Source organism: Equus asinus, chromosome 10 (genome assembly GCF_041296235.1).
Source record: "Equus asinus isolate D_3611 breed Donkey chromosome 10, EquAss-T2T_v2, whole genome shotgun sequence".
NCBI classification, from domain to species: Eukaryota; Metazoa; Chordata; class Mammalia; order Perissodactyla; family Equidae; genus Equus; species Equus asinus.
This window is the reverse complement of record NC_091799.1, coordinates 44,919,221-44,942,016: the sequence shown is the minus strand read 5'-3', so window position 1 is coordinate 44,942,016 and position 22,796 is coordinate 44,919,221. Positions and strand designations below refer to the sequence as shown.

The 22,796-nt window shown below is 50.5% G+C and overlaps 1 protein-coding gene across 1 annotated transcript in view; it reads left to right on the top strand.

The window, feature by feature from the left end:
* Positions 1–5,987: 5,987 nt before the first annotated feature.
* The window catches only part of LOC106829140 (coiled-coil domain-containing protein 180), a 41,381-nt gene continuing 24,572 nt past the window's right edge, over positions 5,988–22,796 (top strand). Inside the window, 7 exon segments of the mRNA XM_070519666.1 lie at positions 5,988–6,059; positions 7,298–7,387; positions 16,473–16,602; positions 18,087–18,196; positions 19,186–19,314; positions 19,410–19,520; positions 19,646–19,713. Coding sequence (XP_070375767.1) covers positions 5,988–6,059; positions 7,298–7,387; positions 16,473–16,602; positions 18,087–18,196; positions 19,186–19,314; positions 19,410–19,520; positions 19,646–19,713 — 710 coding nt within the window.

Here is a 22,796-nt window from a genome sequence, read left to right as displayed (position 1 = left end):
ATTTTGGACTCAAGAGTTGACGCTGGAATAGGCTGAGGCTTTGGGGTGTGTGAGGATGGGATGAGTGAATTTTGCACGTGGAAGGGATGTGAATTTTTACCACCTGGTAGGAGTTGCCTCTCTTTATTGTTCTTTTATTCAGAGTTCTACTAACTTTTCTCATTTGTTTATTTTTCCATGTGAACTTTAGAACTGGCTTGACTAAAGCACCACACCACTCCCCAAAACAAAAATGAAGACCTAAAATTGTTGGCATTTTAATTGGGATCATCACATGTATAAATTAACTTAGGAATAACTATTATCTTAATGATACCAAATGTCTACTTAAAACCTATTAAGACATATTTACCTGGCCAATTTATTATTGATTCCCTCTTCCCTCACATCCATATTCCTTGAAATCTTTCTCCATTTACATGTCAAGTCTGTTCTTTTATCATCTCAGTTCTAGGTATTCTAAAAGATGCAAAGTAGAATTAGACAATGATTCTGCTCTCAAGCCACCTATAATTTCATAATGAAGATAAAATGACAATTCAAATTTGCGAGAGAAAGTAGTAAGTATCCAACAAAAACAGAGAAACTTCTTCAGGATCTTAATAGCCTAAAAGGACATGGCACATTGCAAATCTGGTCTGCTATTTCCTAGCTGAAGGGTCTTGTGCAATTCAGCTGAGGAATGCTTGTTCTAAGTAAACAGAGAGTTCATTTAGCTTGGCTCTCAATCCATTATAATCAAGGCTTATTGAACAGCACTATTTGCAAGGCACTAACTGCTCATCATAGGAAATAGAAGCCTGGAGAACACAGTCTCCCCACTTAAGCTACTTAATATCATAACTCAGAGAAGAATAGGGACAAAGTGCTAGAGGTGCCTAAAGGAAGTGACACCACACTACTAGGAGACAAAGTGGACCTTCAAGGATGGGTAGGAAGTTATTCTTAGTTTGTTTGGGGGAAAAGGTGACAGAGGGTAGGAGGAGAGGTTAGGACCAATTAGAAGGCTACTATAATATTCCAGGCAAGAGGTAGAGGGTTTAAACTGAAATGATGGCAGCAAGAATGATAATGAGTCTATTCGATAACATGGAAATAGAATTAGAGAAATTTAGGAACACATTGATAACTGATTTGATCAAAGGTAAAGGGAGAGAGGGTTATCCACATGGGAAAGAAATTAATCTTGACTCCTACCTCACATCATAAACAAAAATCAATTCGAGAGGTGGATTTTAAATCTAAATGTGGATGTTTAAAACAATAAAATTTGTAGTAGACAACAAAGGAGAATATTTTCATGACTTGAGGCAGGCAAAGATTTCTTAGATAGGACACAAATTATACTAACCATAAAGACAAAAATTAATAAATTGGATCTTATTAAAATTAAGGACTTCTCTTCATCCAAAGCCACCTTCAAGGGAGTAAGAAGGCAAACGCAGAATGGGAATAAACACTCGTATATTTGCCTGGAAAAAGCTTCATATAGGGTATGCAACTAACGTGCGTGAATTAATAAGAGAAGAGAGATAACAGAAAAACAGAAGCAATAAGGATAATAGAAAAAAGGGCAAAAAATTGACTAGGCGTTTCACAGAAAGATAACCAAACGGCCATTTAGTATATGAGAAGGTGCACAACATCGTCACCCATCAGGAAAATAAAAATTAAAGCCACAATGAAACACCACTACACCTACGCCAGAATAGCTAAACTAAAAACCACTGACAATACCAAGTGTTGGTGAGGATGTGGCGCAACTGGAACTCCTACACACTGCTCTGAGTGTAAACTCCTACAGCCACGTTCAAAAACTCTGGTAGTATCTCCTAAAGAAGGACTTACATGTACTCCATGATGCAAAAATTCCACTCTTAGGTAAATACCCAATAGAAATGCCTAGATATGTTCACCATGCAAAAGAATGTTCAGAGGAGCATTATTTGGTAATTCTCTAAACTAGAAACAACCCAAATGTGCATCAATAATAGAAAGGACAAATAAAATGGGTTATATATTTTTTTATAATGAGATGCTATACAGAAATAAAAATGAACTACAGTCACATTCAAAAATATAAATGAATCTTACAAATATAATGAAAGATGACTGACATAAAAGAGTACATTCTGTATGATTCCATTTAAATAAAATTCAAAAATAAGCAAAACCAATTCAGAGGTTAGAATATTTGTTATCCTTGGAAAAGAGAGGGCAGTGGAGTGGGATGGGTCCAAAGGGGGGCTCCTGGAGAGTTAGTAATGTTCTATTTCTTATGGGTACTGGTTACCAGGTGTGTTCCCTTTGGATAATTCACTGAGCGATACACTCATGATTTCCATACCTTTTGGTGTGTATGCTATCTTTCAACATGCAAATCCAATCAGTTGGATCCAGAACTTTTTTCCTGGTTAGTCCCAAGGCCAGATGGCATAGTGTTTGGTTCCAGACTCTGGAATTGCAGGGTCTAGATTCACATCCTGGATCTAACCACGTCCTATCTCAGAGGTCTTGTCCACGTTACTAACTGTCTGAGCTTCAGTTTCTCCATCTGTAAAATGGATGAACTGTGGTACCCCTCTCATAGTTACTGAGGGGATTGAATCCTCTCAGTAAATGTTAGCTCTTGGGGTAGAAGATGGATGACAGCCTGTGGAAGAGGAAGGAAAAGGATGAGGGTCAAGTCAAGAGACATTTTCAAGATGAAGACTGAGGGGGAAGATACGATGTTGAGGTGAAGGGAAAAGAGTTCAAAGGCTTGGCTTCATGCCTTTCATTTCCCATCTCTCAACTCCTGCCCATCTCTAACACGAGAGGTTGACTGACCAGGTGATCTCTAGCTGGTTAGTCTTTCCAGCTATAACATTCTGGAGTTGGGAAGGCAATGCAAATGTCATGCAAAAGCCAAAAACAAAGTTTTGTGTTTTATCAAAACTCAAACACAAAGACTCAGAAACTTGGGAGTTAAGGGAGGTAAATTCTCAGTGGTGAGATTATGGGCTATTTTTATTTTCTTAGTTGAATTTTATTGCTATTTTATATAATAAGTGTGTCGCTTACTCAGAACAAAACATCATGCATGATGTATCCATGCCTACATATTTATATCGATATTTTTTTTTAAAAACTTCCAAAATTATAGATGTGCCAGAAACGAGAACCCACCAAGCATCTGGGCAGGGAAAACACTGTTTCTGATGTACAAGGGCCAAGCCAGCAGGGCATCCTGGGGCAAGACAAACGTATCAGTGACTGCAAATAATTCCTGGACATTTCCTTTTTTTTTTTTTTTTTTTTGTATTTTCCCTCAGTTATCTACACTTTCTCTTTTTCCAGATAAAATTAGTCCAATCTTTCGTTACAATATTTCACCTTGTTAATAAAACCCAGGACCAAAGAAGGAGAATAACAGGGTTTTCTAATCACCGTATCTTAATCTCTGAATCTAGTCTGGACAGAATGATCACTTCCTGGAGGAAGCTGTCATAGGGAGCGTTTACCAGCCACTGGAACAGGGACCCCTGCTGAGGGGAGGGATTCGCTGAGGAGTCAGGTACCCCACATACATAGGAAACCCTCACCCAGGTTCCGCCTCCACCCAGGTGCCATGGGGAGCATTTACCAGCCACTGGAACAGGGACCCCTGCCAAGCGGAGGGATTCTCTGAGGAGCCAGAGACCCCACATATGTGGGAAAGCCTCGGCCAGGTTCAGTGTCACCCACAAGCATTTTCAGCTCTGCCCATGAGGACTCTGGCTGGATGTGTGGGAAAGAGCCAAACTCTGGGAGAGTCAGACCAGGACACTCCAGGTATTCACGCATTTACCAGGGAGCACTCACTGGGTCTGAATTTTGTGCAAGACACTGTGCTAAGGACAACTGAAGTTGAATAAAAGTTAGTCAGGCATACTTGACCTTCAGGAAACACCTTCCATGGGGGCTGTGAACTCCTGCATTTGACAACAACCAACGTACAAGCTGGTTCAGAGAGGAGAGGTGACAGGCACGTGAGAGGAGGGGTCAACTGAGAGGATGGGACACTTGTCACTGGTAGGGACTGGAAGTATGGGCGAGTTTGGGATGTGTGGAGACAGAAGGATCCCAGCAGAGGAGCAGGATGAGGAGGGGCAGGGGCAGGAGGCATATGCAGGGAGAGCGGGGAGTTTGCTGAAGCAGGAGAGTCAGGTGGGAACCAAGTGGGGGTCTCTGGGGTCCTGGAGGGACTGTGGATTGGACCTGGTAGGGGCTGCAGAGTCGGGGAGGGGCTTTTGAGCAGGAGAGCGGCTAGGTCAGAGCTGTATTTGAGGTGTTATGTGGCAATGGTGGGTTGGATGAATGCAGCTCATTGTTATAACTCCATTCAAGCCTTGAGGCCTGAACTGAGCCCCTCAACCTCTTTTCATCTGAGGAAGAGACAGCTTCCAGCTTCTCACTCCTCGATATCCTGATGGATCCTAACTCCACAGGGTAGAGAAGGCATTCAACGTTGCGGCAGATCAGAACTAGACGTCTCCCTCTCCCCTTGCTTCTCGGTGGGTGGCTGGGTTTTGGGTTTCCCTCTCCATACCTGCTCAAAGATTTCACGAACATAGAAATGTTGGCTGAGGGTGGAGCTGTAGGAGTTGAGCTCTTTCAGTATGATCACTGCGCACTCCATCACTTCCTTTGTCAGGAGGACGTGAAAACATTCATACCTGGGAGGTAGGCAGGGGAGACCACTGTCTAAGGGGGCTCTGCTGAGCGTGGGAGACCCCAGGCAAGAGCCGCACCCCCGACCCCTGGAGGTGGGCTGGAATCTGCATTTAGCTCTGCACAGAGCTGCTGTGTACATTTCTCTTCACAACAGTCCTTGGTTTGTTTTGCTATTTCATCTGAGGAAGATTTGGCCTCTTTTAGAGACGCTGTCTGCTTCTTTCTACAGCCAGGCACTACTCTGTGCTACTTCCAGCAGAGGTTGGTTTTAACCCAGGCAAAGACAGGATGGATTTTCTCGACCACAGTGGCTCAGAGCTACATCCCCTGTCCCCTCCTAGTTTTCAGAATATTTAGTGCGTTGCTCTGGACGTTCCTGACTCCTGACGTATCCCCTTGCAGAGAGGAGAAACTGCACCGGTAAAGGGTTGACTAGGAGTTTCGCTGCTCCACTCCCGACACGGGGCGCCCCGGTTGCCAAGGGCAGCTCCCCTCCCTCCGCGGGAAGGAAGCGAGGGCGGGGCCGCGGGGCTCCCTCCCCTCGAGTTGCCTTGGAGACCAAGTGTGTCCTGTTGCAGTTGAGGCTGGACAGGCCTTGGGTGCCTTGCGTGGTGCTTTCGGCAGGTGCGGGCCCAGGCGGTCCCCTGCGCGCAGGGCCTCCCTGAGCTTGACGGGGCTTCGATGGGATGTCCAGCGGCTGTCCCGCTCCTTGGTGGGCTGGGGGAGAGGGCGCACGAGAGGAACTTGCCAGGTCTTCTTAGCACACACTAGGTGCCTAATTAGCGTGGCTACAGTCAGTCTTCTCCCTCCCTCCCCGCCCCTCCCCCCCCCCACCCCGACACACACCGTGTCTGCTCCAGGGGCATGGGTTGGGGGCGTTCTTGAATCGTGTTCCGCGTCAGATTGGGGGTCCAAGGCCGGGTCGAAATCCCCCCAGCTGACACCTTGGGCGGGTCGGCTTTTCCCAGAAGAGCCTGGGAGAGTGAAGCACAAAACAATAACCATTTATTGTTGTTCACCCCAAAGTCTCTCTCGGATCTGCGTGCGCCCTGCGCGGCTGGCAGAGCCCGCTTCTCCAGGAGTTCGGTTCTTGCTTCAGGTTTGTTTCTTTTTCGCTTCTTCGCCCTCTCCGTTGTTTTGCTTTTTGTTTAAAAAAAAACCCCTGAGGCCAGAGAGGCGCCCCGAGCAGAGGGTCTCAGCCTGGTTTCTCAACCTCCAGGTCACAATAGAGACCAAACCCAGACATGATTCCTGGACAACGGCTTCCCGGCAGGGGCGTCCAGCCGGCGGCCATGGTGTCCTCAGTGGGGAAGGTGACTCAGGTCCCCAGCGGGAATGTCTACCAGCAGATCTTCGAGGCTGAGGTAGGCCTGCCCCTCTGTCCCCCTCTTTCTGCTTCCCGCTTCCCTCTGCTCCCCAAACTTCCCTCCCTCTGAAGGCCCCTTACCTGGGAATCTAATGAAATAGGGCTTTGAAATTGCTTTGATTTTAAAAATAATTCTTACTGGTTCTTAAAATGTAGGAATACAAAATTAGAATGTCTATTCTTGAAAGTTAGACAATTTAAATTAAAATTTTAAATTAAATTAAATTAAAATTACTCAGAAATAGCCGGAATTAACCATTGGATGCCCTGGGTCTTTTTCCGATGCATTAAGGCATTTCTAATTTTTCTATTTAAAACCGAGTTTGATTCTATACTAGTGTTTTGAAACCTGCTTTTCCCCTGTTAACAGTATCTTGTGTCACTGGGCGTTCATGTACTTCTCCACATTTGGTGGCTGCCTGGGACTTCCCGTAATGTATTAAAGTGACGCCCTCTTGACAACCATATAGGTTGTTGGAATGGCCTTGTTGTCTATAAAGAACTACACAGACAAAATTATGTCTTAAAAGAAACACACACTCAAACCCTTCCTTTGAAATTCCGTGCTGCTTATTTAAAAGGGACTTTCCTTCCTACTTTGAGCCCTAAATAGTGCTCTCTGTAGAAGGCTTGGAAATTATAAAAGCATAAAGAGACCAAAGAAACTGATTACTCACGTGATCCTGCTTCCTGGAAGCAACACACCATGCTTAACATTTGGCAGATTTTCTTCCAGTCGTTTTTCTATACATTTTAAATTTTGAGCTCATACTGTATAATTTTAGTTATAATTTCTATTCTATGCTTTTAATTGATATGCTTGATGGTATATCATATCATAAGCATTTTCCCAAGTCCTAAAAAAATCCTTCCCAAGCCTCATTTTTAGTAAATGCCTGACATTCCACTGAAGGGACATACCATGTTTACTCAACCAGTCCCCTGTTATTGGACAGTTCCATTTTTACAATTCCTTGTGATTATAAAAAATGCCTGAATGAGCATCTTGGTCTTCATTAAAATTTCTTAAAAGATGCCTTCCTGGGAGCAGCTGAATGACTGTTCTGGGCTGGAGAGCCCTCCCGCAGGGGGTGTGCCCTGGGGTTGAAGGCCTCCCTGCAAAGCGCCTTCCTGCTCGTGGTCCCCACGTGACCTTCTGAGACTGCACAGTCAGCCTCAGGGTGCAGGGAGCCTGCAGCTCTGACCCCCCCCAACCCACATCTTCCGTGGATTCAGGTGCAGCTGGTCCGCTCCCTGGCGGCCACCAGGAAGTGGGCTCTGGAGTGTTCCATGACCCCGAAGAATGGCAGGAAGCCCTTGATGAATGTAGGGGCACTAGCTTACATGCCCTCTAAACTGTGTGTCCCTGAGGCTCCTTGTCTGGGCTACATGCCAACACTCATGGTGGTAACAGCCCTGGGCTTGGCTAACCCAGTTGCTTTCTCGTGGGAGAGATAGCACCAAGACTCTCGAAGTCTGAGGAAACCCCGAGGCCCTCCAGGGCTGGGGGGTTCTGGTCCTTAGAATGCAGGTCACGCAGGAACAGTCCCCTTGGCAAGCACTCAGCCTTTGTTCCTCTGCATACTTAAGCCAGCTCCTCTCAGAGGGCAGCAGTGGGTGCACATTGTCTGTCCAGCCAGCCGCCACTGGACCTATCCTGTAAGTAACTCCCAATAAACCCATATGTCTCATTTGCTGTCTCTGAGTCTTTTCTTTGGTCTCTCAGCAACCTATCCCACACTGCTCACCCAGCTGGGTGTGTGGCGGAACACTTGGTGAGCCAGCCAGGAGACCAAAGAAAACTGAGTGAGTGCTGAGACTTTCGGGGATGGGAAGGAGAAATCCGTAGGGGTAATACTGGGTTGGCTGGTGTCCTCCCTGTGGGGGCCAGTTGTCACCATCCTTGATGGATGGGGCCCACTGTGTGAGTACAGGGGTGCCCCCAAAATGCCGAAGGGCCTAGGGGAAAGTCCTGGGCATGAGAGAAGCCCAGGCCATTGCTACAGCTGTGGAGTAGCCCCTCCCCACTGTAGAATGGCTGGCAATGAAGGCAGGAGAAGTCCTGGGCATGATAAATGTTGAGAGAAAGAAACCAGAAGCCTGGGAGGTAACTGCTGTGGTGGGATGGCCCCTCCTTGCCGCTGTTCACTTAGCAAGACTAGCTGAAATGGAAGCTAAGGCAAAGGTGAGACAGCTACAAGAGAAATTAAAATTAGAAAGGAACACATGGCTGGTTGAAGCCAAAACTACCGAGGCTCTGTCAACACACCTCCGGGAATCTGATGAGAAGATAGAGGTCTGAACAGCCCCTCCCTCGGGGGTGGATCCCAGGGACCTGCCTCCACCCGTTGGGAACATGCATCCACCATGAGAGATTACACTGCTGCAGAACTGGTGGAATTGGGGAACAGGTGAACTAAATAGATGTGAAAAAGATAACAATTTGGGGGGGACTTTTAAAATAATTACGTGTTATGGTGTATGTACTTAAAAAAAACCAAGATGATGGCTAATTGCTTTTATGTCACACAAAGTTTTTGTGAGTAATCTAAACATAATTGTTGGGAACAAATGATTTAGGTAAAAATGGGTAAGAGTTTTCAGGTACAATAATTATGTTTTATGGTATAGATGCTTGAAAAACAGCTTCCAAAATCTTTTTGGTAACTTGAAACTTTAGAGTTTTGGTAAATTAAGTTAAATGATCAAGATTCATTGAGTATCTAGGTCATTTACCAAACAAGATAAAATATTAGAAATTGATTACTAAACATAGATTTGTCTGCCTCTGGTTTCTTATTTCCAAGAAAGTAAAAGATGCTTGAGTTTATTGATAAATATGTTTTGTACCCGCTGAGGAATTTTCTATGAGAAAACACATATTTCTAAAAAGTCTCTAAACAAGGCAAGTAAAATGTATGTTTTCAGTAAAAAAGGTATAAAGAACAGAGATATTTTTGTTTGTTTTTTTAAGAAAGATAAATTTGTCCTAAGCTACTACAAAAGAATAAAAAGAGAAGAAGGCGTGGAAAAAATTCTGAATTTTAAAAACAAGTGACAGAAGGTTTGTGGAAGTAAAATCCTGAGGAGTTTGGTGTATGGTCAAGTTGGTTGAGATTAAAATAAATGAGTTTCAATATCAAGAGTAAAGCAGTCACAGGCAGAGCCGCTGGCTCCAGTGTGTGCACCGGAGGGAGGGCAGGCCAGGGACTCGTCAGGCCTTGGGCGGAAAGTGCCTGTGGGGGACAGGAAGAGCACGGTGAGTGCGTGGTCCAGCACCCCAGCGCTGGCAGGGAGGCTGAGTGAAGCGGGACGCTGAGTCCTGAGCAGCAGGTGGCCGTGACTCCCTGCCCCTCCCTGCTCTCTGGTGACACGACTGAGGTTGAGCAAAGCTCAGAGAGTGTCTGCAGTGCAGCTGCCATGGCCCCAGGGAGCGGCAAGCACCCCTCAGGGGAAAAAAGTGATAAACAGCCAAACACTGTTCTGGTGGCTTTAACAGTGCCCACAGTGACAGCCTGGGAACGCCCTAGCCCCCTCGACCGGACGGAGGGCCAAAGGACCTTGACCCATGCCTGCAGCGCTGTGCAGGTGGTTCAGGTATCACGGGACCAGAAGCCACAAGAGGAAATAACAATGTACTGGTCCACAGGAGCATTTTGCTGTCAGGGGTGAAAATGAGCACAATGACTTCCATCACTTCTCACCTCACTCTGCTGCCATGCTTCTGGAGCACCGCCCGGTGGACAAAACCCCCTGAGGTTACCTTGTTTCATTACATTGATGGTGTCATATTAACCTCTGAGTCTTTTTCAGACCTTCAAGAAGCGTCTCTCTCCCTTGCTGCCCACCTATGCCAACGAGAATGGGTAGTAAACGACAATAAAGTACAAGGGTCTGGGTTATCTGTCGAACACTTGGTGTTATCTGGTCGGGTAAGACAAAAGCGGTTCCTGCTACTGTTATAGATAAGACACAGGCTGTCCATCCTCTTTAAAAGTTGGTGCCAAAGGGTATCATCTGGGACTAGGGGACCACCAAGCAGGAGGCCTTCTCCCAAGCCTAAATGACAGTAAAACAAATCCAGCCCTTGGGTGTTTTAACACAAGGACAGCTGTGTGAACTGGATGTTTCCAGTCACCCAGAGGGGTTCAGATGGGGTCTCTGGCAGAGGCAAAGCAATAAACCCGTGCCCCTCGGCTTCTGGTCCCAATTGTGGAAAGGGGCTGAAAACCAGTATAGCGCCCTGGAACAATTGTGTGCTGCTTACCTCGTCCTCCAGCAGGTGGAGCCCATAACCCATTCCCTGCCGGTCATCTGCCCATTGCAAGGTGGCTGAGGGATGCTTTCCAAAAGCCCCACTCAGGAACAGCCCAAACACAGACATTGGCAAAGTGGCGTGCATACTTACAACACCGAGGGACCCTCACCAGTAGTCCCCTCAGTGCAGAACTACATGCCCTCCTGGGGCCAGTAACACACACCACAGAAGAAACAAGCCCGTTAGATGAGGTGCCCATGCCTGAAACCCTGCCAAATGTACAGGAAGGAGGAGGACCAATCCCAGCAGGGGCCTGGTAGACGGATGGCTCCGCAAGGGGTAACCACCTCCCCCAGTGGACAGCGGGGACCATCCAGCCTTCAACCAGCAGCATGTGGTTGGACCCTGGCTCTGGATACAGTAGTCAACGGGCTGAACTGAGGGCCACCTGGATGGTGTTGACTTGTGAGCCCGGTCCAATATGTCTGTGCATGGACAGTCAGGTAGTCTATACAGGGCTCACCCTGTGGATGGCCTAATGGGCATGACAAAAGTGGACTATTAATGGTCACCCATTGTCAGGGGCAGAGCTCTGGGATGACATCTGGCAGCAGGTCTTGGGAATGACAATAACAGTGTACCATGTGTCTGCACACCAGGTGACAACACCACCAGGAAACCAACAAGCAGATGAGTCAGCTCAGATTTGTCTCCTGGAAGAAGTGCCAGCCAAAAGAGTGGCAGGGTGGCTACACAGGAAGACCGGACACAAAGGACAAAGGACCCTGTGGGCTGTCGCCAAGGACTGGGGCCTCCCGCTGCGCTATGCTACTACGGTGCAGGTCTGTCAGGTGTGCCCTTCTTATTCCTTACAGAGACCCTGGGCCATTCCTCAGGACACAGGCCAAATTGCCAGAAGCAACCAGCCTGCTCAATGCCGGCAGATGGACTCCACAGGGCTGTTGCCTCTTTCTGATGGCTGTAGGCATGCCCTAACTAGTGCGGACACAGCTACAGGACTGCTACAGACATATCCCAGCAAGAGGGCCACACAGAAGACCACCATGAGAGGCCTGGGGACACCTCTGTGCTGCCTACAGTGTTCCCATGGACATCAACGGTGACCAAGGTATGCATTTTACTGGCCACCAGGTACAGGCGTGGGCTGATCAAATCGACATACCTTTGCATTTTCACCTGCCAAACTGCCCCATGACCATGGAGCTGGTGGAACAAATGAATGGCTTGCTGAAACAACAATTGAGGACGGAAGACAGGACCCTAGCCCACTAGACAAGATACCTGGCAACTGCAATATATCAACTAAATGATCATGAGATGCACTCAACCCAGTACATACCAGATGTTGACACAAGGACCTGATGTGACATCTACAGACAAGGGCTAATCAAAGAAAGAAACTACAACCACAGATGGGCACTCAGAACAACTTGCTTTTCCCTCCGCCACAGAACTCCCTACTGGGACCCACATGGCCACTTGGCCCTGGGACTAAGAGGTGGGGCCCCTGTCTCTTAACCCCTTAGGGGACAGGCTTAAAACAAGATATCACATACAGATGGCCAATAGGCACATGAAAAGATGCTCAACATCACTAATCATCAGGGGAATGCAAATCAAAACTACACTAAGATATCACCTTACACCTGTTAGAATGGCTATAATCACCGAGACAAAACATAACAAATGTCGGAGAGGTTGTGGAGGAAAGGGAACCCTCATACACTGCTGGTGAGAATGCAAACTGGTGCAGCCATTGTGGAAAACAGTATGGTCATTTCTCAGAAAATTAAAAATAGAATTACCATAAGACCCAGCTATCCCACTACTGGATATTTATCCAAAGAACTCAAAATCAACGATACAAAGAGACTTATGCCCCCCTGTGTTAATTGCAGCATTATTCACGATAGCCAAGACGTGGAAGCAACCCAAGTGCCCATCCACTGATGATTGGATAAAGAAGATGTGGTCTATATATATACAATGGAACACTACTCAGCCATAAAAAAGACAAAGTCAACAACATGGATGGACCTGAAGGGTATTATGTTAAGCAAAATAAGCCAAAGACAAACACTATATGATTTCACTCATATGTGGAAGATAAACACACAGACAAAGAGAACTGTTTAGTGGTTACCAGGGGGAAGGAAAGTTGGGGGTGGGCACAAAGGATGAAGGGGCGCACCTATATGGTGACTGACAAATAATAATGTACAACTGAAATTTCACAATTTTGTAAACTATTATAACCTCAATACAAAAATTAATTTAAAAAACCTAACAGAATATCACAGTAACACCTCCAATTCCCCAAGGCACTTTCATCCTTTCCCTCTGGTGTGCCTTGTTGGATGGTCATGACCTCCCTGTTCTAGTCCCCTCTAAACATCTTCCTTTTCATCCTTAGGACAATGTCAGCCAGCCTTACCACTGCATGGACACACACTGGTGCTGGCATACAAAACCGCTCCACCTGCTGGGCATGCAGCGAGCTGCGTGCCTTCAACGGCAGGGTTACCATGGCATCTCCAAGCTGCCAACGCCTCTGACTGGAGAGCCCCATGAGAGCGGAGGAGTGCCGCCCACTTTCCCATTCCTACTCCCCTCCACCTGTGACATGTTTTCTTTGCTGTCCTTGCTTTTTTACTACTTCTTTTATTTTCATGTTATGCTTTCTATTGCTGTTGTAGTTTCTGGCTACAGTGCTCCTCTCTGTGTCCGGCTCAAGGGGAACTGCAGAAGACTGGTGCGATGAGATTGTAAGGGCCATTCTGACACATGGTGGGTGGAGTGTAGGGGCACTAGCCAGCATTCCCCTTTAAAACCATGTGTCCTTGAGGCTCCTTGTCTGGGCTGCATGCTAGCACTCATGATGATAACATTCCTGGGCTTGGCCACCCCAGCTGCTTTCTCGTGGGAGAGTTAGCACCAAGACCCTCGTGGTCAGAGGGAACACAGAGGCGCTCTGGGGCAGGGGTGCTCAGGTCCTTGGAATGCAGGTCATACAAGGACAGTCCCCCGTGGCAAGCACACAGCCTTTGTTCCTCTGCCTACTTAAGCAAGCTTCTCTCAGGGGGTGGTAGCGGGTGCACATTGCTGTCCAGCCGGCCACCACTGGACCTTCCCTGTAAGTAACTCCCCAGTAAACCCATATGTCTCGTTCACCGTCTCCAGGTCTTTTCTTTGGTCTCTTGGCAACCTATCCTACACTGCTCACCCAGCTGGGCATGTGGGGGAATAATAAAGAAGGTGGATATTCCAGAAGGGGAGATGATCTCTCCTCAGCAGTGGAAGTGGGTGCACAGCCTACCCAGTGACTGGGTCACGGAAAACCCTGTTCTCTACAGGTAGGTCCTACTGTCGAGGCCATATCCCCACACACTGGGGGTGCATCAGAGTCTTCAAAAACTCAGAAAGAGCTCACACAAGCTGAGTGCCAGGTAGGAATGAAGTCCCAGTGTCCTCCCCTGAAAGAGGGAGGTCATACACTGACCATGCAGGACCACACAGGATCGTCTGCTTCTCCCTCCCGTCCTCCCCTCCCCACCAGTGGCTATTGACTGAGCACCTAGGGCCAGCACCGGGCAGGGGATCCCACCCTCCTGGAACTTGAGGCCTTGACAGTAAATAAATAAGCACATCCCCGCAAAGATGGAAAGGCTCTGATGCAAAGGGCGGGGCGGTGGGACAGAAGTCAGGGAAGCTCTCTGAGGAGGGGCCTCAGCTGAGACCAGAGGATGAGGGAAAGGAAGCATGGGGCGAGGCTCAGAGGCGGGACAGGCTTGGTCCACTCCCAGAAGGCTGAAGAGTCGGTGGGCTTGGGGAGAGGGGCGGCAGATGAGGCGAGGAGAGGCTTGCAGGCCACAGGCAGTATTTCAGACTTTATTGAAGTGAACAGCTGATCCGCGCTTTCAAGGCCTTCAGGCTGCTGTGTGTGGGATGTGGGAGCTGCATGGAGGCAGGGAGGCCAGCAAGGAGGCCACCGCAGTCCATGTGAGCTTGGGGGCTGCAGAGGGAGAGTGAGGAGTTCAGGTGTATTTTGGAGGCAGAAGCCACGGGACTGGGTGACAGATTAGGTGGGAGGAGAGGGCTCCTGAGGGTCCTGGGTCTCTGGTCTGAGCGCTCAGGTGCAGAGCGGAGGCACCCTTCCCTGAGATGGGGCAGATGGGGTGGGGCAGAGAGATGAGGAGTTCCTTCTGACTTCCAAGTTTAGAAGTTGAACTTGAGACTCCTGAGCATGCCATTTCAGCTCCCTGAGCTCAGACTCCTCAAGTGGGGAAAAAGGAAAGGAAAGAAAAATGAGGGGTCCCATCCTTCGGAGCGCCTGGGAGAATGTAGCTGGAGCTGGGCTTCCCTTCAGCTCTGCACATCCCACACAAGCCAGGAACCCCTCTCTGGTCCAGGACTCTGGGATGGGGAGTCAGTCCTCCTCTGCCTGCTTTTCCCACCCTTCCTCCTCCTTTGGGGCAGGGATTGATCCCATGCTGGGTAAAGGTCTCTGCCCTGCCCTGCCCTTTGACTTTTCCCAGGGAAAGCTCCCCTGAGACTCTGACCTTCAGTGCCCTTAACTACCTACAGGTGGGAAAACCCACTGGCCACCCTAGCCCAGACTGGAGGTCAGCGTTCTCCAGTCCATGTCCCTGATGCCCAATGCAGGGATCCAGAGGCATGGACAGCTGGGGCCTGTCCATGCTACCCCACTGCCCAGGAGGACGGTCTCACAGCCTGACTGTGGCTCTGGCTCCCACAAGAGTCCCAGCCTCCTCTCAGCTGACCTGTTCTCATTCAGGCCCCTGGTCTACCGACATCTCTCTGTGCCTCCCGAGAGTCCCCTCTTCCCCAGGGTTTAGCATCTGGGACAGCATCAGCCAGGAGCTCTTGGCACCCACAGCACAGTGTTTTGGGAAAGGCACTTCTCATGGAGGGTTCTGGCATTGTGCTGTGCTGGCTTCCTGGGACAGACAGACAAGGCCAGCTCTGTGCTGGACACAGATCCAGAACATAGCTCCCTATGGCCTGTGGCAGGAACACAGATGTGTTTGTAACCTGCCAGGCCCTGCCACCCTCAAAATGACTAAGGTCACTAATCAGCATCGGTGTCTCTCTGGGGTACCTTGTCCCCTCTTGAACTTGGCCAGCCAAAGGCAGTCAACTTGCGCATTAATTCAAGCAGGGTGGGGCCTCTGGGTGGAAGAAGAGGAGCCCAGGGCAGGGATGGATCACCACTAGCATAAGCCAAGCCCCCATGTCCCCAGAGCAAGTGGCCGAGAAGCCAGAGCCGACAGCAGCTCCCGTGGTCCGGGCACCTGGGCTCCAGTGGGACTGCCTCTTAGTCCAGGGACATTTGGTTGACAAGGCTGAAGCCCCATGTCTGGAGAGCCAGCCTGGGCCCATCAACTGCAGCCCGGGCCCTGCGGTCTTCCTTGCTGCCAGGTCTGCAGCGAGCACTACATAAGAACATGTCTGGAAAGGGCTGCGCGCCTGGGGGCCCCCAGGAATGGCAGGCGTCTCTGAGAACTGCTGCGTTTCTGCGGTGCTTGCTCTGCAGATGGTGCATTCAGGGATTTTTCCTCCAAAGCTACGCTCATGCTCACCCACCCTGGTCCTCCCTGCTGAGATAGTTTGGGATCCCAACTCTCTCCTTCCACACCCAAACCCCATGGACCGTGCACCTTGGCATCACGTGTGGGTCTGGGAGGCCCTACTCTGCTTTGTACTGTGACTTCTCCAAGCCCCCTTCCCCTGTCCTAGACAATGGGGTGACCCCAGCTGCCTCATAGGATGGGTGGCTGAAGGAGCAAATAAGGAGCATACCGAATGCTTAGCACTGGTCTGGCTTTCCCGGGCTGCTCACGCCCCTTCTGGTCCTCAGTTTCCACATGGGGAAAATGGCTCCTGCTCACATCCACACTTGGTTTGCCGCCAGAGCAGAAGCAAGCTCCCTGAGGCAGCCCCGGGTTCTCCTCTAGGGACCATAGTATCTGCTGGCAGCAGACACCTGGGCAGTGTTGGTTGAGAGACAGCCATAGCCTGGGGGCTCTCAGGAATCAGGTGGGCTGGGCTATTGCCAATGCCCAGGGTCCCTCTGGAGACTCCCCCTGTGCCAGAGCTGCCCTGGGGGAGTGAGGGGGCTGGAGGTTTATTGTTTTCCTCTGTGTGTGCCTCAGGGAAAAGGAAAAAAACAAGAAGGAAAAATCTCTAGAGAGTGAGAGCACCATTGCTGCCCGAGAAGTCCGGGGCCTCATGGACGCCATCGGTGAGCCTCCATTCAGCCATGAGGGCAGGCCTGGGCTGGGCCAGAAACTGAGCCCTGGGGACACAATCTGGGAGGTCTGATGTAGGAGCAGCTGAGGCTCCCACTGTGTCCCTATGCTCAGCCACATAGGGAACCCTCTCCCCTTGGCCTTATCCACTCACCCTTTTTGCCAGGACATCTCCCTGGGACCTTCTCCCCTGCGCTTCCCCTCAGCCTTCACCATGGAGCCTTCTCCCCTCGGCTTTCTCGCTCAGCTTTGGCCCATCGGCCTTATCGCCTTGTCCTTCTCCCCTGGATCTAATCCGCGGGACCTTCTCTCCTGGACTTTCTCCCTTCAGCCTTCTCCCCTGGAACCTCTCCCCTGGAACTTCTCCCCCTGGACCTTGTCCCCTTGGCCTTCACCCCTGGAACTCCTGCACTTGACCATCTCACCTCGGCCTTCTGCCCTGAACAGTCTGCCCTCAGCCGTCTCCACTGAACCTTCTCCCCTCAGCCATCACCCATTGGCCTTCTCCCATCGGCCTTCTGCCCTGGACCTTCTCCTCGGGACCTCCTCCCCTCAGCCTTCTCCCCTCGACCTTCTCCCCTCACCCTTCTCCCCTGTGCCTTCTCTCCTCCTTCTTCCTGAGCCTTCTCTCCTTTGCAGGGAATTGGAAGAGGAGGAAGGGGCTGCATGCACTGTTGTCATTTACTGATCAAAACCAGTTGGTAAAGGATTTACCTGACTGTGAATTTTTTTCATTGGATTTCTCAGTCTATATTTTCTTCCTTCACCGTACATTGTCCTGGTTTGCTCTGATGCCAGTACGGAGACTCTTTTTCTTTATGATTACAAATAATACATGCTAACTGTAGAAAAACAAAGGAAGGAGGTAAGCAGAAAGTGATAACTCCCCTCCACAATAGCACCCCTTCTCCTCCCTGGAGTGCCCCCCCCCAGCTTCTCACAGAGATTCAGGGGACGTCAGAGCACAGGGAGAGATCACAGACCCTCGAGCAGAGGGCCCACGTCCACAGCCCTCTCAGCCACTGACTGCCTTTGCTCCTCAGGCCCCATGCCTGAGTGTCCTCACTTGTAAAAAGGGCCTGAGCACAGAAGCTGCCTCCGGGCCCATCCTGAGGAGGGATGGAGCTAGAACAGCACCTGGTACACGGTCAGTGCTGTGTGAGTGTTGGTTATTCTTATTTGCGCAGGTATTTGCTTCTACAAGACTTAAAAAACCACAAATGGTCCCATTCTATATATTAGCATTTCGGAACCTTTTTCCAGCATTTAACTGTATATGTGAGACTTCGTTCCCTGTGGCATTTATGGATCACCTTCATCTTTTCTCTTTTTCCTTAAGCCCCTGACACTGCTGGCCCGCTTTGGGGGTCCATCTCCTGAACCAAGGCACTTTCTGCCTGTGCTGCCTTTTCCCAGGGGCTCCCCTGTCGCCCTGGAGCTCGAGGACACCCTCCTCACCTCTGTTGTTCTCCCCCAGTTCCTGAGAGGACCAGCACCATCACCCTTCAGGGGCGAAGAGACCATAAGAGGAAGGGCTGGCAGAGCACTGTGGGGAGCTTCAAGGAGGAGATCGCTCGGATTGGCATGGTGAGAATCCTCCTCCTCTCTCCCCTTCTGTTCCTGGGCCATTCTGAAGGTGGGCTCGTCACTGCACTGGAGGTCCAGTGGCTCACCAGGGTGTAGACAGAACCGTCGTAGCCATGTTTGAGTGGCTTGTTATGAGTGCCTGTTAGGAGCATAGCCCTGTTACCACCCCTGTTTTACAGGTGAGGCTGAGAAAGTCCTGCCTGACTTGGCACGTAAGGGGCCAAGTGGGAGCTGGGCTCTGGATGTGATGCCAAAGCCCAGCCTCTGATCTCCCTGCTCAGTCCTACTCGTGAGGGGCCAAACGGCCTGGCCCTGAGGCACCACCCTCACTTGCCTCCCTGTTTCTCTCCAGAGACCTCATCTCCAACCCCAATGGTCCCTGGAATGTCCCTAAATGAGACCCTTTTTTGCCCTTCAGGGTCCTCCCTGAGCCCCAGCATGCACTCACGGCTTTCTCCAGGGTCTTCTCTGACGCATGTTGCTCCCCTAGATTCCCGGAGTGGGCTCTGGACTCACAGCGCCAAGGAGGCACCCCCTGCCAGCTCTAACTGTCCCGAGCCCTCCCAGCTGGATGTGCACTCTGCTTTCTCCCATGAGCTCTGTTGCTTTGGTCACGTGGCCTAACAGAGCCTCCGTCTCCTCTTCTGAAGTAAACTTGGAATTCTTTCGTTGGCCACTTCTTTAACGAATATTTGTAGAGCCTCAACCTTGGGCCAGGCCTAATGCCAGCACCTACATCACAGGCTGTGATTAGGACCGAGTGCGTCTGAGGACGAGGGCTCAGCAGAGAGTCAAGCGCCCGGCGCATGGCATGTGCCCAAAGTGGTGGCTGCCTGTGTGCTCCAGTTGTGAACTAATTAGTTCATCTTAAATAATAATTATTATTATTTCTGAGACAGGACCACGGTTCGCACTTCCTCGTACAAGGGGGCTCCCTCCTGCCCCGGCAGTGTTCATACCACAGCTGTCGCCCTCCTGGCCTGTTTTAGGAAATGGAACCTCTCATCTTGGAGCCAGGAGCGCTTCTTCTTAAACAGCTGGCTGAATCTGACAAAGACATCAACAGCCTCTTCAGAAAGGTGGAAAACGACGACAACCTCGAAGACTACACCATCCAAGTAGGGGCCCCTCATGGCCGGGCCTGCCCCACTGGGTCCTGCTCCTTCTCTCCCTGCCATCCGTTCTCCCAGCCTGACCCAGACTTCTCACACAGACCCTGTTGGAGCTGTGGGATCAGGTGGCCAAGAAGTTCCTCCTCCAGAAGCAGGGGATTAAGAAGCTGGATGAGACCCTGCTCTCACTTGAGTTCTCCCGAGCAGACAAGGCAAGTCGGCCTGCAGATGGGCTGTTGGTGATTTTCACTTGTGCGATTTGTGAGGCCTCATGTGTCTCCTTTTAGTTCTCCAGGAAAAGAGTGAGTCACTCACTATGGTGCCTTCTTATTTCTAGCTAAAAAGCGTGTTGAAGAAATACGTGGAAATCATAGAGAAAACTTCCTGTCTCATGCAGCCCAATATGTACAGGCTGATAAATAAAGAAGCCATGGTGAGTAGTTTTCATGTGCAGTGGATCAGCCCACGGGAGAGGGAGCCTGGACCCCAAGACGCCCCAGAGGCTGGTGACTCAGGAATGATGAGCTTTCCACCTGCATCGTCTTGCAGCTGTCGCGGACTCAGGGCAGTTTGCACCCTCATAAGTCAGCTCCGCCTGGTCTGTTTGTCTGTTTTTCTGCTGCCTGTCAGTACCTGTTGCTGAACCATGCCTGCCCCCTAGCTCTGTCCCCACTACTTCCCTGTCCACACCCTAGCCTCCCCCAGCTGCTTTCTTTGGGATAAAAACCAAGAAATTCAAGGTTGTTTGTGATGTCTCCAAAGTCAGAGTTAAGCCTGACTCCTCTGTCGCGTGAAAGGATGCTGCTTTTGGCTCCTCAGAGGCGCGTTTTGCTTGCATGGACTTCCAGGTCCTGTGTGGAAAGTTGGGCTTGTCAGACCGTGGGCCTCCTGGCAGCACACGGAGTGAAAGGGGGTCCCGCGTTCAGCACCACAGCTGGGCTCCAGCCCAGGTGTGTGCCTTGGGCTCCTGGACAGAGCACGGACAGGGAGTGAGCACAGACTCCCTCTTCTCTGCCCAGGCAGGAAGCCTCCTGAGCTAACTCAGCCCTGCACCTGGAACTCCCTGTCCCCGAAGTGGAGACCATGATACTCAGGGGCCAGGACTTGTTGGGAGGATGAGAAAAGAGGGCTCAGCAGTGGGAGCTCTAAGCTTGAGACAAGCTAGAGTCACTGACTTCTATCCATTTGATCCACTCAGGGACCAGAGTTAGTCAGTGTCTTGTTATGTGTGGTTGGTTGATGTTCCTATGCTTATTTCACCCGTTGTGACAACTGACAGTTGCTGTTTGCTCCATGTGTCTTTATCTCATTTCATTTCACAAAATCCCTCTGCTGTAAACAGCATTGTCTTTGTCTTATGGCTGCAGAATTGGAGGTTTGGGAAATACCTGCTAAGGCCCCACCAGCTAAGAAGCACAGCTGGCATCAAACCTCAGGTTCCAATGAAAAGTGTTACTGGAATTTCTACCCCCTAAGCTTGGCTATTCTCAGCCCTGTCCCAGAGCTGTGCCTGCAGGGCTTTGGGAAGTGTGTGGTGGCATTTGGGGCTGCTCTAGTCCCTAGGGGCGTGGGAGAGGCTGCTTTCATTTAAGGGGGGGGGGGATGCTAAATGGCAGAACAGTACCACATAATGAAGAACTGTCTCCACTGCCATGCCAAGGCTGCCCAGGAGATGACCACTGGGAGGACAGCCAAAGAAAGTTCTAGCTTTAGCCTCATTTGGTAATTGGGTCCTGGTTCTCATCACAGCCATATGTGGCTGGTCCCTGATGGCATGAACACTCCGCTTTTGGAGCAAATTTATTTATTTTTAAAAAACCAGTTAAACACTGAGAGCCATAACACTGTAGCCCTGAGTTACTGGGCCGAGGAGCACAGTCATCCCTCAGGCGTGGGTACTCCTCTTCCTCTGGGAGCAACTTCCACCCATGGGAGGGATGCCAAGAGAGGGCCCCACGCTTCCCCCGCCAGGGGGCACTTTTGTTAATACTGACACAAGGGTCCTGGAACTTTTGGCCAACAAGTAAGACTTTCTTTAGCGAAAGGGATGCCTTGGGCCAAGATGTCTGAGGACACTAAAGAGTGTCCATCTGCGCTGTGGGTCTGCGGGTGGGAGGCCCACCTGTGCATCTGCATTTCTGGATGGAGAGCGCCAGAGTCTGACACTGGGGATGAAGGAAAGTGTGCCGGGACCTGGCCCCACCTCTGCTTTCCCTGTGGCCTTGATCAAGCGCTTGAACATTCGGAGCCTTTCTCTCCCAGTGTAAAAGGGGTACCGTAAGGGACCAGTGATGGGTTTCCGTGATGACCCAGAGGATGCTGTATGGAAAGTGCTGGGTCTGGGTCTGGACCTGGGGGGTTGTTACGAACGTCAGTAATCATCCACAGCGATGGCAGGAGCCGACATTTACTGGGCATTTCCCACAAGCCAGTTATGGCGCTAAGGGTTTTGCTTGTACCGTCTTGCTGGGTCCTCACAGGGACCAGATGAGGAAGGTACTATCATTAGCTCCATTACAGAAGAGGAAACTGAGCTTCAGAGGAGGAGAGTGACTTGCCCAAGGTCACAGAGCCACAGGTGGCAGTCAGGACCCACACCTGCTCTTAGTGCCAGAGCCTCACTGGCAGTCCCTCACTTCTTCTCTCCCCACTTCTCCCTCCCTCCCTCCCTCCCTCCCTTCCCTCCTTTCCTCTGTGTCCCAGAGGCCCAGGATGGGGAGGAAGGGCTGGGAGTGGTGTGAGGGTGCTGGGGTTCTGAACATTCTTACCATGGGTCTCACCCCTTGTCTCCTACCTGTCCTTTCCCTCCTCTCCTCTCCATGGCGCCACCGTGTGTGGACACCAGTGAGTTCATGGCCAGTGAGAGGATCCAGGCTCCTCCAGCCGTGAAGAACGAGCTGGAGAGCATGCTGAAGAACCAGGAGGCCCTGCAGCGCAAGCGGCTGGAGCATCTCTGCGCCATCTGGTACGGTGGGAGGGCTCACAGGCGAGGGCACCTTGGGGGGGGGGGCCTGAGGGTGGCACAGTTCTCAGCACTGACCTTTCTCCTGATGTGTCCCCCAGACCAGGCCATCTCCCGGTTCTCTGGTCCTGGGCTGACCACCTGGGCCCATGTTCTGGTTCTCTGGTCCTAGACTGACCACCTGGGCCTATATTACAGCCCCAATGACAACAAAGAACGTGACACATTTGCTACAGAAAGAAGGTTAGTGTGACTGTGCCAAACTTGGAAGGAGGCAATGGCAAGGGGCGAGGTGGGGGGATTGGAAGAGGGATGGGACTTCCTCCTGAGGGCAGCAGAGTGGCTCCCTCAGCTGTGCAGTTTGCAGGGTGTGTTAGAAGGGTCTGAGGCTGGAGGCTGGAGGTCAGTGAGGAGGCGGCTGCCGTCAGACAGGGGACCTGTTAGAGGCTCTGGACATTCCCCTCAGACCTGGGGCCACCTGGCTCTGATCCCATAATAAGCTCTTTGGCAGGGGCCACACTAAATG